We start from the raw sequence: 17031 nt of genomic DNA, 5'->3' as shown, positions 1-17031 counted from the left end.
AAAGCTAAAATTAAAAGCTAGTAGAAGGATACACAGGAAAAGTATCTTTATAGTATTTAGATAGGCAAAAGCAAGGATTTCTTAGACATGGGGCTTAAATGAAAAAAATGATAAATTAGACTTAACAAAATTAAAATTTCCTGCTTGTCAAAAGAAAGCATTAAGAAAATAAAAAAGACAAACCACAAGCTGGGAGAAAACACTTTATATATCTGACAAAAGAACTCCCATAACTCAATAGGCAGACATACAACACAGTGAAAACTGGACAAAAGAACTAACAGATACTCCACAAAAGTGTGTCCCTAGAAGATGGTCCCATTTTCAGTGATTGAGGAAATGTAACTGAACCATGATGAATCATTGCAACAAAAGGTACTAGAATGGCTACAATTAAATGACAATATCAAACGTTGGTAAGGATGTGGAGCAATTGGAACTCTCATATACTGATGACGGCAGTGTAAAATAGGACGATCACTTGGGGGAAGAGTTTGCTTATTTCTTATACAGTTTATATGTACGTATACCATCTGACTGAGCAATCTCATACCTTGGATTTATCCTAGAAAAATGAAAACATGTTCCCTAAAATTAAACATCCATAGCAGTTTATTTATATAACTGCTCCAAACTGGAAGCCCAAATGTTCATCAACAGGTAATAAACACATTGTAATATCTTCATACAACAGACTCTTATGAATAAAAAAGAATAAACCACAGAAAGTATCTTTCTGATGCTATATTTTGTGAAAAAAGCCAGACATAAGAGTCTCCCAGGAAAATGTAAGCAGCAGAAGGCAGGATATTTTAGTTTTTGTCTGTTTTTTTTCATTCATTGGTGGGCCTCCAACAACTTAAACAGGGCCTGGCATATAGCTGATCCTCAATATAAAATTATTTAAAAAATGAATAGATGAATTAATGATTTTCTTGAAAATTAGGCATCATAACTTATTCCTCTCTACTTCTGAGATGAAATATTTACAGCATCCAATTATACTGATATCATATTTGATGTGGCAAAAATGTGAACTGAGCACATTTATTCATAAAATCAACACCAACATTCATGTTATGAAATCAAAGTCAGCAGAACCTTTCAGAAACACTGGATTTTGCAATGTCTATGCTTAACGCTGGGATCACAGGAGGCAGGGACACAGTGGCTCCGACACTAATAGTTCACTAGGAAGTAAACATTATTCTCTCCTACTATGTTCAGGCGGCTGGTCCCTCTCACATCAGCCTTGAAGACTGGTGACTTTTGGGTGAATCTGGAGGTTAGCAAGTAAAAAGTTCTCATCCATGCATAACAGGGCATATTAGCTTATGTGCTTAGTTGCTCAGTTGTGTCCAATTCTTTGTGACCACATGAACTGTAGCCCACCAGGCTCCTATCAAGAATACTGGAGTGGGTTGCCATGTCCTCCTCCAGGGGATCTTCCTAACCCCAGGAATCAAACCAGGTCTCCCACATTGCAGGTGGATTCTTTACCATCTAAGCCACCAGGAAAGCCCAAGAATACTGGAGTGGGTACCCTATCCTTTCTCCAGGGGATCTTCCCAATCCAGAAATTAAACCAGGGTCTTCTACATTGCAGGCAGATTCTTTACCAGCTGAGCTACCAGGGAAGTTCATACATGGGTTCAAATTAAGACAAAGAGTTACTGGAAACATTCAATGTGCTCCCACCATCAACCTGCTAATGTTATCATTACTGCTAAAGCACAAACACTTTCATTTGTGTCACTGTGAGATCTGAATTAAGGAGAGTGTGTGTGTATTCTCTGATTACTTTACCTGTGATTGGGTTTCGCCACTTACCACTAATCTTAAAATGAATTAAGTTTCTAATTTTTATTTAAGTTCTGCACTATGGGATTTAGCCCGAAGAATTGACTATGGGATTTAGTCCGAAGAATTAGCTGACGAATTGATGCTTTTGAACTGTGGTGTTGGAGAAGACTCTTGCGAGTCCCTTGGACTGCAAGCAGATCCAACCAGTCCATTCTGAAGGAGATCAGCCCTGGGATTTCTTTGGAAGGAATGATGCTAAAGCTGAAACTCCAGTACTTTGGCCACCTCATGCGAAGAGTTGACTCATTGGAAAAGACTCTGATGCTGGGAGGTATAGGGGGCAGGAGGAGAAGGGGACGACAGAAGATGAGATGGCTGGATGGCATCACCGACTCAATGGACATGAGTTTGAGTGAACTCCGGGAGTTGGTGATATGGACAGGGAGGCCTGGCATGCTGCAATTCATGGGGTTGCAAAGAGTTGGACACGACTGAGCGACTGAACTGAACTGAACTGATATTTTCCAGAAAAAAAGAACCTATCACAAGAAGTCACAGAGAAAAAAATTAGGTTGCCTTCTCCCCTTCTTCCAACTCAATTTGATTGCATGCTAAGTCACTTCAGTCATGTCTGACTCATGGACTATAGTCAGCCAGGCTCCTCTGTCCATAGAAGTCTTTAGGCAAGAATACTAGAGTGGGTAGCCATTACCTTCTCCAGGGGATCTTGACCCAGGGATCGAACCCAGACCTCCTGCATTGCAGGCAAATTCTTTACCATCTGAGCCACCAGGGAAGACCTCAATTTGATTAGTTAGTGGTTTAATGAATTTAACATCAAATGCTAAATGTTAGCCTTTTGTCTGAGTTAGTTTACTTTTACCAACTTGTTAGTAAGGCAGCTTGGTTTCTCCTGAAGTCATTTTTAAATTACTGGCTAGTCGGTTTGGCAGTTTCAGGGTTTTTTAAATTACTGGCTAGTCAGTTGGCAGTTTCAGGGTTTTTTTTTTTTTTTTTAATAGTGCTATTTTCCTGTAATTAGGATAAAGTTTGAACTAGGCTTATGACAACTTCCCCAAAATAGCAATGGAAGGACTCTGAGGTACAAAATGGCTGAGTTCTGTTTAGACAGGCGAATTGTGAGATGCCTGTGAATCATCCCCCTGGAGATGCCCACGATGGGGCCAAATTGGGAGGCCTGAGATAAAGAGATAAATCAGATTTGGAACTGGAGACACCAGGATCATGAGCATATGGGTGGAGAATGGCTGAAGCCTTGGAATTATCTGCAGGTTATGAAGCAATAAGTGCTCGGGACACGGCCTCAGGGAGAATGATTTCCCAGCGGCCAGTAATTAACATAACTTTTAATTGTTCAAAAAAACAACACACTTTCCTTTAAGCAGATGTTTAGTGAAGCACATTATGCATGCACATACTTGTTGGCCATCATCAGGGTGGCCAGGACAACCGAAGCTCAGGCTTCAGGGAGCACCCCCTGGACCACTGTCCTGCTACCCCATCAGCTGACTTCAGTATCACTAGGCTACCCCAGCACTGCATGTGTGCATCTATCATCATGAAAATAAAGCACTTTTTAAAAGAGCAGAGAGACCTGAAACCCACACATGAAATGTGAGACACGTAGCCTCACATTAATCCCCTTGCATTACCAAAACTGCTACCTGAGTAAGCTATAATCACCCAGTCTTTGAACCTACATCTGTGGAGAAACAGCCTGTTCTTAAAGCCTTTGTTCTCTATATACACACCCGCCTCACCCTTCCTTCAAATGGATGGAAGGAAAACACTGTTTTGATGGTTATAAATCCCTTAACCTCTGAGGATTTCCACCTCACCCCTCACCTCCTTCAACACACACAGACTGATGTCCAGTCAACTGCTGGCGTCTGTGTGTGTGGATGCGTGAGGGCAGCAGCCCAGGGAAGAGAGTGATGAGCCCGGAGGGGATCATCCTTGTTCACGGTTCAGAACCAGCGTGCCCCAGTGCTGACATGCTGTACACAGGGATCAACCAGGGCTATCTGATTATTCACCGTCTCAGTTCTCCACTTGCAGGTACGGCATATGCCAGCCGACCAACAGCAAAAGAGCTCTAACTGCTGTGCATTTTCTCAGGAAAGGGCCCAGGAGAACAGTCACAGCATCAGAAAAGCTACAGATATTCCAGAGACAAAAACAGAGAACATGGATAATTCTGTTTTAAGCCTGCTGATGTTCCCTCTTTTTTGTCTTTGTTTCGGTCAAGTTGCCGAGATAATATAAAGGAGGTTAAACACAATCACAGTCAATGGGAAGAAAAGAATAGTGGCCACAAAAAGACAACTGCCTTCGACCATGAAGTATCCAAATAGAGGGTCATCTGCCAACACAAAGCGAGCAGATCAACTCAGTAGCATATTAAAAGAATATGTCATTCTGACCGAATGGATTTCACTCTAGAACTGTAGTTAATAATAGGAACTCTGTTACATAACATCATATTAATACGTTGAAAGCAGAACACTACACAATCACCCGTATCTAAAAAAGTAACTGCCAAAATCAAACCACCAAGCAATTCTGATAAAAATACAAACTGGTAAAATTCAGATGGAAGAATAAAATTAACAGTCAAGATAATTTAGAAGAATTGGTGTAGTAATAGTGAAAGTAACTCATTGTGTCTGACTCTTTGCGACCCCATGTCACATGTCCATGGAATTCTCCAGGCCAGAATACTGGAGTGGGTAGCCATTTCCTTCTCCAGGGGAATCTTCCCAACCCAGGGATCGAACCCAGGTCTCCGGCATTGCAGGTGGATTCTTTACCAGCTGAGCCGAGGTAGCTAGATTAGCCAGCTCAGGTTGCCATAACAAAATAGCACAGACTGGGACGCTTAAACAACACACACTGCTTTCTCACAGTTCTAGACACTGAGAAGTTCAACATCCAAGTGTCACCCTATTTAGTTCCCAGCTTTCAGACGGCTCCCTTCTAGCTGTGTCCCCACATGGCAGAGAAAAGAGACAGAGATCTCTAATGTTTCTTCCTCTTCCTATAAGGACACAAGTCCTACTAGGTCAGAGCCTCACCCTTATGATCTCATTTAACCTTAATAACATCCTTTAAGATGCTGTCTCCAATACAGTCACATGAAGGGGGATTAAGGCTTCAATATCTGAATTTGGTGGAGGGGAGCACAATTTAATCCATAGCAATAAGTGAGAATATTTCTCTACATATGGAATAAAGATATAATGTTAGAATATTGTGGTATTTATTCCAGGCACAAAAGCTACTAGAACAGAATCTAGAAGCAGATCTACATGTATTGAAATTTCACCAATGACAGAAGTGATATTAAATTTAATGATTACAGATGGGGCTATTCATTATATGGTGCCAAGGCAGTAGACCATTGAGATAGGAAAACATTACGGTAGAACCCTGGCTTATACCAGCTTAAAAATCAATTCTAGATGAAGTAGGAACTATGTAAAAATTATAACTTTAAACTCTTACAAAGCAATAAGGAAAAGCAAATATCCCAATGAAAATGGACAAAATACAGTTGATTCTGGTTGTCTATGACGGTTATTTTCTATATAGTCACCACAAACACTGAACTAGTAAATGCTGAGCCATTGTCCCTAAGGCAAATACAGAGATAGTTTTCCACAAGTCTCATCATAACATTTTCATCAACCAATCAATACATAACCTTGTTTTATGAGTGTTTCTGTTTAAAGACATCTTATTTAATGTGGTTAATGATTCATCAATAATGAGCTCTCAGCCAACAGCACTTAACTCATGCCTAAATGAAGCTTATCTAACATATTTCCTCCATAAGGCACATCACAGCCTTCTGGTGCTTAGGAACACAAGAAAGCACTTCATGCTGTATTGGGGCCACTCTAAACAGCAAAATCACCAATAAAAAGCACAAAATGTAAACAGACTCAAAAAAGGACGTGTGTGCACAGTAGGACAGTTGAAACAAGATGGCAGGCCTCAGCTGCGAATGCAAGCATGGGGCAACTCAAATTTTTCACTGCTCTGTACATATCCATGAGTGACCATGAAAACATCCTGATTATTACTTTAGGGGTTATGAAGAAATTTTACTGAGTAAGAAAATTTTCAAGTATTGAATCCATAAATAAGAATAGACTGTATTTACATTGGCAATCCAATGATTATTAAACCAATACAAATATGTTCAACTTCAATATTTACTGGTGAAATCTATAACTTACCACTGACACCCAAGACATTGGCACAGTTTTGAGTTCTGATAATACCATGTGCTGGGAAACATGAGGAAATAAGAAAATAAGAGCTTATGCTTTGCCAGTGGGTCTATGAAATTCTTTATTACTTTTGAAGACAATCTTGCCATACATTGGAGAAGGAAATGGCAACCCACTTCAGTATGCTTGCCTGGAGAATCCTATGAAATTCTTTATTACTTTTGAAGACAATCTTGCCATACATTGGAGAAGGAAATGGCAACCCACTTCAGTATGCTTGCCTGGAGAATCCTATGGACCAAGGAGCCTGGCAGGCTACAGTTCATGGGATCGCAAGAGTCGGACACAACTTAGCGACTAGAGAACAATAGTTAAGTATAAAGAAAATCTTCACCAATTACCAACTGTAAAATACATCGCAAATTCACTGATAATCATACAACAAAAATCAGAAGACAACAAAAAACAAAAGCTTATATACCTGGAGGGGAAAAAGATATAGCCAAAATGATATTCAGAGGAAACTTCATTGTTCTAAATGCACTTGTTTGAAAATTTAAAATGACTAATAAAGAAATTACTTTTTCAAGAAGTCAGAATGACATAAAGATCACTGGAACCACTACATACACATAAAAATGGCTCAATTTATTATAGAAAGAACAACCAGATCAAATGCTGGCAAACATTGCAGCAACCAGAATTCTCCTACCTAGTGGTGGGAGTACAAAGTGGTACAACTACCTTAGGGAAAGGTCTGGTATTTGTTACAAAGCTCAGCATATACATATCTGATAAGTCAGCACTTTGAACTCTGGAAATTTATCTAAAAGAAATGAAAATATTCATCAACATGAAAAGATGCAATCTTCCCAAGTGTCCATCAACAGGAAAGTGGATAAATCAAATGAAATAGTCAAACAAGGGAATGCCATTCAGCAATAAAAAGCAGCTGTCTACCAAAACATGTACTGCATAGACGATTTTGAGAATATTATGTCAAGTGAAGGAAATCACTTGACATTTAACTCAGATGACCATTATATCTACTACTGGGGGCAGGAATCCCTTAGAAGAAATGGAGTAGCCATCATAGTCAACAAAAGAGTCCGAAATGAAGTACTTGGATGCAATCTCAAAAATGACAGAATGATCTCTGTTCATTTCCAAGGCAAACCATTCAATATCACAGTAATCCAAGTCTATGCCCCGACCAGTAACGCTGAAGAAGCTGAAGTTGAATGATTCTATGAAGACCTACAAGACCTTTTAGACTAACACCCAAAAAAGATGTCTTTTTCATTATAGGAGACTGGAATACAAAAGTAGGAAGTCAAGAAATACCTAGAATAACAGGCAAATTTGGCCTTGGAGTACAGAATGAAGCAGGGCAAAGGCTAATAGAGTTTTTCCAAGAGAACTCACTGGTCATAGTAAACACCCTCTTCCAACAACACAAGAGAAGACTCTACACATGGACATCATCAGATGGTCAACACCAAAATCAGATTGATTATATTCTTTGCAGCCAAAGATGGAGAAACTCTATACAGTCAGCAAAAACAAGACCGGAAGATGACTGTGGCTCAGACCATGAACTCCTTATTGCCAAATTCAGACTGAAACTGAAGAAAGTGGGGAAAACCACTGGACCATTCAGGTATGACCTAAATCAAATCCCTTATGATTATACAGTGGAAGTGAGAAATAGATTTAAGGAACTAGATCTGATAAACAGAGTGTCTGATGAACTATGGATGGAGGTTCATGACATTGTACAGGAGATAGGAAGCAAGACCATCCCCATGGAAAAGAAATGCAAAAAAGCAAAATGGCTGTCTGAGGAGGCCTTACAAATAGCTGTGAAAAGAAGAGAAGCAAAAAGCAAAGGAGAAAAGGAAAGATATAACCATTTCAATGCAGAGTTCCAAAGAATAGCAAGGGGAGATAAGAAAAGCCTTCCTCAGTTATCAATGCAAAGAAATAGAGGAAAACAACAGAATGGGAAAGACTAGAGATCTCTTCAAGAAAATTAGAGATACCAAGGGAACATTTCATGCAAAGATGGGCTCACTAAAGGACAGAAATGGTATGGACCTAACAGAAGCAGAAGATATTAAGAAGAGGTGGCAAGAATACACAGAAGAACTACACAAAAACGATCTTCATGACCCAGATAATCACGATGGTGTGATCACTGACCTAGAGCCAGACATCCTGGAATGTGAAGTCAAGTGGGCCCTAGGGAGCATCACTATGAACAAAGCTAGTGGAGGTGATGGAATTTCAGTTGAGCTATTTCAAATCCTGAAAGATGATGCTGTGAAAGTGCTGCACTGAATATGTCAGCAAATTTGGAAAACTCAGCAGTGGCCACAGGACTGGAAAAGATCAGTTTTCATTCCAATCCCAAAGAAAGGCAATGCCAAGAATGCTCAAACTACCACACAATTGCACTCATCTCACACACTAGTGAAGTAATGCTCTAAATTCTCCAAGCCAGGCTTCAGCAATACGTGAACCATGAACTTCCAGATGTTCAACCTGGTTTTAGAAAAGGCAGAGGAACCAGAGATCAAATTGCTAACATTCACTGGATTGTCAAAAAAGAAAGAGAGTTCCAGAAAAACATCTATTTCTGCTTTACTGACTATGTCAAAGCCTTTGACTGTGTGGATCCCAATAAACTGTGGAAAATTCTGAAAGAGATGGGCATACCAGACCACCTGACCTGCCTCCTGAGAAATCTGTATGCAGGTCAAGAAGCAACAGTTAGAACTGGACATGGAACAACAGATTGGTTCCAAATAGGAAAAGGAGTACATCAAGGCTGTATATCGTCACCCTGCTTATTTAACTTCTATGCAGAGTACATCATGAGAAACACTGGACTGGAAGAAGCACAAGCTGGAATCAAGATTGCTGGGAGAAATATCAATAACCTCAGATATACAGATGACACCACCTTTATGGCAGAAAGTGAAGAAGAACTAAAGAGCCTCTTGATAAAAGTGAAAGAGGAGAGTGAAAAAGTTGGCTTAAAGCTCAACATTCAGAAAAATAAGATCATGGCATCTGGTCCCCATCCCTTCATGGCAAATAGATGGGGAAACAGTGGATGACTTTATTTTTTTGGGCTCCAAAATCACTGCAGATGGTGATTGCAGCCATGAAATTAAAAGACACTTACTCCTTGGAAGGAAAGTTATGACTAACCTAGAGAGCATATTAAAAAGCAGAGATATTACTTTGCCAACAAAGGTCCATCTAGTCAAGGCTATGGTTTTTCCAGTAGTCATATATGGATGTGAGAGTTGGACTATAAAGAAAGCTGAGTGCTGAAGAATTGATGCTTTTGAACTGTGGTGTTGGAGGAGACTTTTGAGAGTCCCTTGGACTGCAAGGAGATCCTACCAGTCCATCCTAAAGGAGATCTGTCCTGGGTGTTCATTGGAAGGATTGATGTTGAAGCTGAAACTCCACTTTGGCCACCTGATGTGAAAAGCTGACTCATTTGAAAAGACCCTGATGTTGGGAAAGATTGAGGGCAGGAGGAGAAGTGGATGACAGAGGATGAGATGGCTGGATGGTATCACTGACTCGATGGACATGGGTTTGGGTGGACTCCAGGAGTTGGTGATGGACAGGGAGGCCTGGCATGCTGTGGTTCATGGGGTCACAAAGAGTTGGACACAACTGAGCAACTGCACTGAACTGAAGGAAACCAGGTTCAAGTGTCTACGTGCTACAGGATTTCATTTCTATGCAGTTCTAAAACATGTAAACTTAGCTCATGGTAGAAAAAAAGTCAGGACAATTATTGCCTGGGGTGGGGGAGTAGTGATTAAGAAGTTGGATCATGGAACTTTCTAGAATAATAGGAATGTGCTGTGCCTGGATAAGGGTTTATAGTGTAGAGGTTTTCACATTTTTGGAGCTTATTAATAGAATACATAAGATCTGCGCATTTCATTGTATGCAAGTTTAACTCAAAAAGAAGAGATGAGAATAGTAAGTACACAGATGTTGAACTCGTGTTAATGATTCCCATAATGGTATGTAAAATATTTCAGGATAAGTGTACAAATATCTGCAACTTATTGAAATGAATAAAAAATTAGATGACTGATGAATAGAAATGTATGTAAAAATAGCCAACAGAGTAAAATGTAAATGGCAGCATCTCATTGGCAGGTATATGGATTGCATGTCCACCGTAAAATTCTTTCTACTTTTTCATGTGGTTGAATTTTTCATAATAAAATGTCATGGAAAAGAATATCTTAAAACACAAAGAAAGTGGTCCTTGATAGAACAATTTGATTTAGATATTAATTTTCAACCAAATTTATCTAAAAATTCATTGCAATTCTAATCAAAATAACATCAGAATTCTTCAAGGAAATTAGTGTGTTCTTTAACAAGACAACATAAACACCCATACAATTACTGGCAATTATTAATAAATGACAGAAGAATATTAACTGCTACACAATCAAGAAATAAGACATTAATTTTTGTCATTGATTTCTATGATTTTTATTTTTTCAATGTTTTAATTACCTCTTTTTTATTGAAATATACTTAATTTACAATTTGTGTAATTTCAAGTGTACAACAAAGCCATTCACTTACACATATATATGTTTTTTCAGATTCTTTTCCCTTATAGGTTATTACAAAATATTGAATAGAGTTCCCTGTGCTATACAGTAGGGCCTTGTTTACCTATTTTATATATAGTAGTGTATATCTGTTAATCTGAAACTCCTAATTTATCTCTCCCCTCTCTACCCCATTATCCACTTTGATAATCATAAGCCTATTATTTATGTAAATAAGGTTTGTAAATAAGTTCATTTGTATCATCTTTTTAAGTTTCACGTATAAGTGATATCGTTTGGTATTTGTCAGAATTACTTCACTAAATATGATAATCTCTAGGTTCATCCATGTTGCTGCAAATGACATTGTTTCATTTATTTTTACAGCTGAGTAATCCCATTGTATATACACCACACATCTTCCTATCCATTCATCTGTCAGTGGGCATCTAGGCTTCTTCCATGTCTTGCTATTGCAAATAGTGCTGCTATGAACATAGGGGTGCAGGTGTCTTTTTCAAATTATGGTTTTCTCTGAATATACACCCAGGAGTGGGACTGCAGAATGATATAGTAACTGTTCTTAGTTTTTTCAGGAACCTCCATACTGTTCTCCATAGTGGCTGTACCAATTTACCTTCCCACCAGCAGTGTAGGAGGATTCCTCTTCCTCTACATCCTCTCCAGCAAGAAATAAGACATAATTATTAAAAATAATTAAGAAACAAACAATGTGAGGATCACGGGCAAAGACTATGAAGAACCAGCTGACAAAGAAGCACCATAAGCTAGGAAATGTCTATCACGGCCTCACTGGTGACAGAAAGGGAGAACAAAGCAGTCAGTATCAGTTTTCCTCCTTCCGAGCAGCAGAAATGAATGGATGTGAGAATCATCTTGGAAGATAAGAGAAATGGGTCCACACTGTGGCAGGGATGTGACCTCTGTGCCCTCCCCCACCCACCCGCCACTGGCAGGTTTTCTCTTATGAGAGGTGCATCCTGTGTCCCTGCCTGTCCTACTCCCCAGAATCTCCCCTAGAGAAACTGTCCACCAGCCTAACAAAGCGGCCACTGTGCAGGTGGGAAACAACAGGAATTCCCACAGACAGAGAGCAGGAGAAAGACCATCAGGGAAATGTAAAACACACTGACACTGTTAATTAAACATGTCAAGTTCAATATTAATTTATGTGAAAAAGTGAACAAAAGTGAGACGGTGCATTTCCCTACCTCAGCGCAACGGCCAGTGTTTATGAGGCTGCAGGGGGACACAGATAAGCAGACACTGCTTGGCTGATCAACACAGTGTCTGTGCCACTGCTCAGAACTTTGGGAGATGAAGCAATGGCCTGTCCAGGAAATGAGGAATCCACAGCCACTGCTAACCTCAAACACAGGGGCTGAAAAGAGTGATTCTCATGGACCTGTGATGTCCAGAGGAGAAAAGAGGCTGCATCAGCAAAAGAGAGGCCTGAGTTCACAGCCAGAACTTGCCCGCAGCTAGGTGAAGACCAGTGAGCCAGGTTCTGAGCCTCAGTCTCCTCATCTCTGAAATGGGTCTGAGAACCCCCGACCCCCACCCCATGGTGGAGGCTCCATGAGCACACATTTCATAGACTGTAGCTGGTGGTGCGGTTATGGGTGGTGCTGAGATTTCAGGGTAACTACCTCCCTGTTTGGGCTTCCCAGGTGGCACTTGTGGTAAAGAACCCACTTGTCAATGCAGGAGATGTAAGAGACATGGGTTTGATCCCTGGGTTGGGAAGATCCCCTGGAGGAGGGCATGGAGGGCACTCCAGTATTCTTGCCTGGAGAATCCCATGGACAGAGGAGCCTGGCAGGCTATAGTCCATGGGGTTGCAAAGAGTTGGACATGACTGAAGTGACTTAGCATGCACGCATCCACTTCCCTGTTTCAAATGTTCTTGGAACATCAGGGTCTTGGCAGCCCCGGCAGAATGGTCTGTACACTTACTCTGCCTCCTGTTGTCCTGTAAGGTCATAATCTCTGAAAACAACTATCAGTGTTTTTATGGCTTTTTCCCTAACACTCAACATGGAAAATACAACTGTTTTCAGCCCAAAGCAAGCACATTGCCATCCCTGTGTGAAGTCTAGCCAACCTCTAGCAAATTCAGCAAAGACATATGTTTGCCCAATTTATAACCTGGATTCTTACATAACGGAAGCCCACAAAGAATGAGAAAATGGTTTGAGGAAAGCAGATACTTACTGAAAGTTATGATTTGGGCTGTGTGTTGGACCTAAAATTAAAAAAAAAAGACAAGTTATTAATACTTCATGATTTGGAATAAATTTTTTTCCAATCTGGCCCGTGGTAAAGGCAACCGCAGCCCAGGGTGCTCATTTGTGGTGAGCCATCTTCAGCCTCCAGCTCTGCCCCTGCCCAAGATTATATGCCAGGGATGGCAAAACCCACTGAGGATGGAAGGGGTGCTCTCTGTTGATGCAGAAACATCGAGAGATATTTTGGGAATTTTTGCTGTCTTTTCTTTCTTCTCATCCAACCTTGATTCACAAGATCTGTCTTACTCACTGGTGACAAAATGGCTGGGGCATGGTAGGGACCTCCTCATAACTCGGATGAAAGGGATACATCTCTGTCTGCCAGTTGATTGCTTTGTGCCACCTGTGATAAGTACAAGAGTACAGAATCGTGCTCACCTTCTGTTCCCCACCCATCCTCTGCGCTGGGTCGGGTTTCCGTGGGTGGGTGGGCGCCTGTCTGGATCGCCTGGGCCTCCCTCGTGGGGGTGACCTCCTGACACACAACATGTCTGGCATTATTTTCTGCACTCCAGGTTTATAGAGCCCTCCATCTGCGTCTATTTTCTTTTATTACTAGTAAATGGGTAACAGGTTAAGCTGGGGACCTCATGCACAATGGGAAAGGCCTCGGGGAAGGGTTTTATTGATTTCCTCTCTGTTGCTTGTGTGTGTTCAGTTTCAAACTGCAAATTAATCTGTGCTCAGTGGCTGGGGACCTTCCTATTTGATAAGCAATGTGCCGGGGGCCGTGCCCACTCACCGAGTCGCACAAACAGGACGCCGGTGGCAGTGATGGTCTTCACCCCGTTGGTGGCCACGCACTGGTAGTAGCCGGTGTCCGTCGTGTCCAGGTCCTGGATCCGCAGCCGGGAACCGTATTCCGTCTTGCGGATGATGACGCGCCGCGGCTCCTGCACCACCGGGGCGTCGTTCTTCAGCCACCGCACACTGGGTGGCGGGTTTCCGGCCACCTTGCAGTGCAGAATCGCTGTCTGGCCTTGGACTATGGTGATATTGTTAACTGGCTCCAGAAAATTCAGAAAGTACCCTGCAAAGGAGAAGAATCAGAGAAGAGCAAATGTCGGTGAGAACAGGGAGAAAGGGCTCCCTGGGGCGCCTTCTAGGAACTGCTTGGGGGAGGTTCTGACTGTCACATACAAACCTTCCACTCTCCTTATTGGCTTAATGGGGGTAATTATATTCTAGAATGTTGCCTCCACCACTGAAGGAGCAAATAGGGAATGGGCTGCTCCTGAAGAAAGACAGGGTGAGGTTCCTGATTGCCTCGGCTCACAGCATTCTCACCAACTGATCAATAAAGAACCTTGTTTTAGTGTGCTTCAGTTTAAAGACACTTTATTTAATAAGTACTATTGATTCATTAACACTGAGCTCACAACCAACAGCCCTATAACTTGGTCTGAAAGAAGCTTATCTAACACACACGCTTTCACCCTAAGGCACACTTGTGTTTACGGCACCAGACAGGACTTCAGCACCATTACTGGGAGCATTTTAAATAGCCAATCACCAACAAAAAGCACAAAAATGCAAATACATGGCACTAAACAGACCATGGAAAGGACATTTGTTTACAGTATGAGCTGGGGCATTAGACAGAGTGTTGTTTTGTACAAGCTCATCAGGGAACATGTGAATCAGCAAATCAAAATTTTGACTGCTATAGGCATGTCTATGAATGCTGTGAGAATTGATTTGGGGGTTACAAACACATTTTAGGTTATAAGTAAACTTGAAAATACAGAATCTGCAAATAATGAGGATCACATTCTCTCTGCAAGCACTAAATCTAATCTAACCTCACTAATTTATTAAGCAAATTCATGCTCAGAAAGTCCATCCTCTTTCCTACCACACCATCAAGCACAAGCCACAATAAGGAAATGAGAAGAAGAAAGTGTGTGACAAAACAGAGACATCCTCACAAACAAGCTAATCATTGGTTTGAACAGAACAAAAACAACAAGGCTGAGTGTTGCGGAAGGCTCTGTCCCACTGCACCAGGGCAGAACCAGGAAGAAACCATCCCAGGTTCGAATTCAAGAGGGAAAACAGGGCCTAAAGGTACCCGAAATACAGAGCAAGTAGGGCTGGAAATGCTGCCCTGGAATGTGGGGCCCCATTCAATCACAGTCAGGAGCTCTCAGCTAGTGACACAAACCATGGGGAACAAGAGGAAGTGAAACAGACAGCAGTTGGGAGGGATTTGTGCGTGTGTCTGTGTGTGTGTGTGTGCATGTGTGTGTGTGTGTGCACGTGCTGCTGGTCAGGGGCTGGAGGGATACTCTCTGTTAAGATAAACATGCACACTAAAATTCCATAACACCAAAAAAACCCACTAAGGCTAGAGAGACAAGACAATCAATCATCAGGAGATGAGATCACTGCAGACAAACTAAGACAACAGAGCAATCTGAAAAAGACTATAAAGGATAGTACTGTTCTAAATCTTGTGTCTTGATTTCTGGTTGGTCTCTTTTTCGTTTTATTTAATGAAGTAGAAGATGGAAAGATGGCACATATCTGTATTACTGATTTAACTGGATGAAAAACTATAGGATTTCTAGTGGACCCCGGGGATAAGTTTCACAGGCCCGGTGAAGGAGATAGGAAGAAGCTGAAGAGGCAGGAGGCTGTTAATTTCAAGATGAAGATAGTTTCCCTTCACAAGGGAGAGTGGGTAGATATCTGTGTAGAGAGGTGTCACTAACTAGGGCTGATTACTATTTGTGATTATTATTAACAACATTATTAGGTTCAACTTTATTTTCTGCTAGTCAACCCCCTTTTTAATGCAGTGAATTAAGTTGTACAAGAGAATTCTTATTGATGACACAAAGCCAGAAGGTAACTGAAATGTTAATGACAAAACTCTGGAAAGAGGCTAAATCAAGCAGGTAACATTCTGGATGTCATGGTTGTTCACTAATCATACAGGCTCAACTTGGGGAGACCTGCGTTCCTGCTGAGGCTCCTGCGCTAGATCCTGCATTTTTGAAACCAAAATGAGATCTGATCCGACCGTCCGAAGCAGTTGCTATGGTATAATCTGGGCTGCCCAGATTATAGCAAACACGTTGTTTCACTGTGTTCTGGCCAGAACCCAAGTAGTTACAAGTTGTTTAAGATTCAAATGCTTCATTAAGGTTTCATAACACTAAAAGCACAGTAGGGCATGTAAAATAGTCATCAAATCATAACTTAAAATAGCAAATGACATATTAGATTAAAGTCACCATGATCTCTTCTGTCTGGTACAAGTTTAATTATACTTCTCATCTCTACCCTGATGACAGTTTTTCCAAAGGCCTTTGACACTCCATGACTTCCTGGGAGACACAGACACAGGAGTGTAAGGATCTGTGTCTCCAAGCTGACTAGCAAAAATCTAAAAGGAGCAGGCCTAGGGTTCTGAGGGCTAAGACTGAGTCATCTATTTGGAGGACTGGCTTAAAAGCAGTTCTGCCACCACCTTCCTCCATTTTTAGGGTATTTGCATACATCAACTTGGGACATCTCCATTGATCATCTAAATATCTTGAAAGACATAGGAGGATCTTCTTCAACGTGGAAAAAAAAATATGAATCAAGAAAGAGAAGAAAGGGAGAGAACCTCTCAGAGGAGAAAGTTAAGGAGAGGGTTCCTTTTGTACAACTTATAGAAGGAAACCTGGGGAGAGCTCGAGACTGTCCAGTTACTCTATACACAGACTCTCATGGTCTACTTCTTTTCAAGAATATCTTGTTTTTTCACATTGAAGGAGTACAAAAACCTGAAATCCTTCTCCACTCCAGTGAACAGCTTCTCCTACACCCCTGATTGATAACTGATGGTGGTTTTAGACCTAGTCTTTACTCCAGGAAGGCTCCTTTTCTGAGAAATGCAGAACAGGGAAGATGACCTCCTTCTTGGTTTGCCTTTCATGTGGGCACAGAGCATGTGATGTTAACCCTCACCCACCCACCGGGTGGGGCACTGTGAAACCATCTACAGTAAGTCCCCTACATTGGAACCTCCAAGTTTCAAACTTTCAAAGATTTGAACGTGCATTCGCA

The 17031-nt window shown here is 41.2% G+C and overlaps 1 protein-coding gene across 3 annotated transcripts in view; it reads right to left on the bottom strand.

Moving 5' to 3' along the window:
- Positions 1–17031, bottom strand: part of ROR2 (receptor tyrosine kinase like orphan receptor 2) — a 236237-nt gene that overhangs the window by 23238 nt on the left and 195968 nt on the right. For all 3 annotated transcript variants that reach the window (XR_001500898.3, NM_001105464.2, XM_024996003.2), the window contains 2 exon segments: positions 13715–14002; positions 12899–12929 (listed from right to left, as the gene is read on the bottom strand). Coding sequence is in view for 2 of the 3 variants with exons in the window: in NM_001105464.2 (NP_001098934.2) it covers positions 12899–12929; positions 13715–14002 (319 nt within the window). In the remaining variant the exon portion in view is untranslated.

The sequence above is a fragment of the Bos taurus genome, chromosome 8 (genome assembly GCF_002263795.3).
Source record: "Bos taurus isolate L1 Dominette 01449 registration number 42190680 breed Hereford chromosome 8, ARS-UCD2.0, whole genome shotgun sequence".
Taxonomy (NCBI): Eukaryota; Metazoa; Chordata; class Mammalia; order Artiodactyla; family Bovidae; genus Bos; species Bos taurus.
The sequence above is the reverse complement of the archived record's forward strand: the minus strand, read 5'-3'. Positions and strand labels throughout refer to the sequence as shown.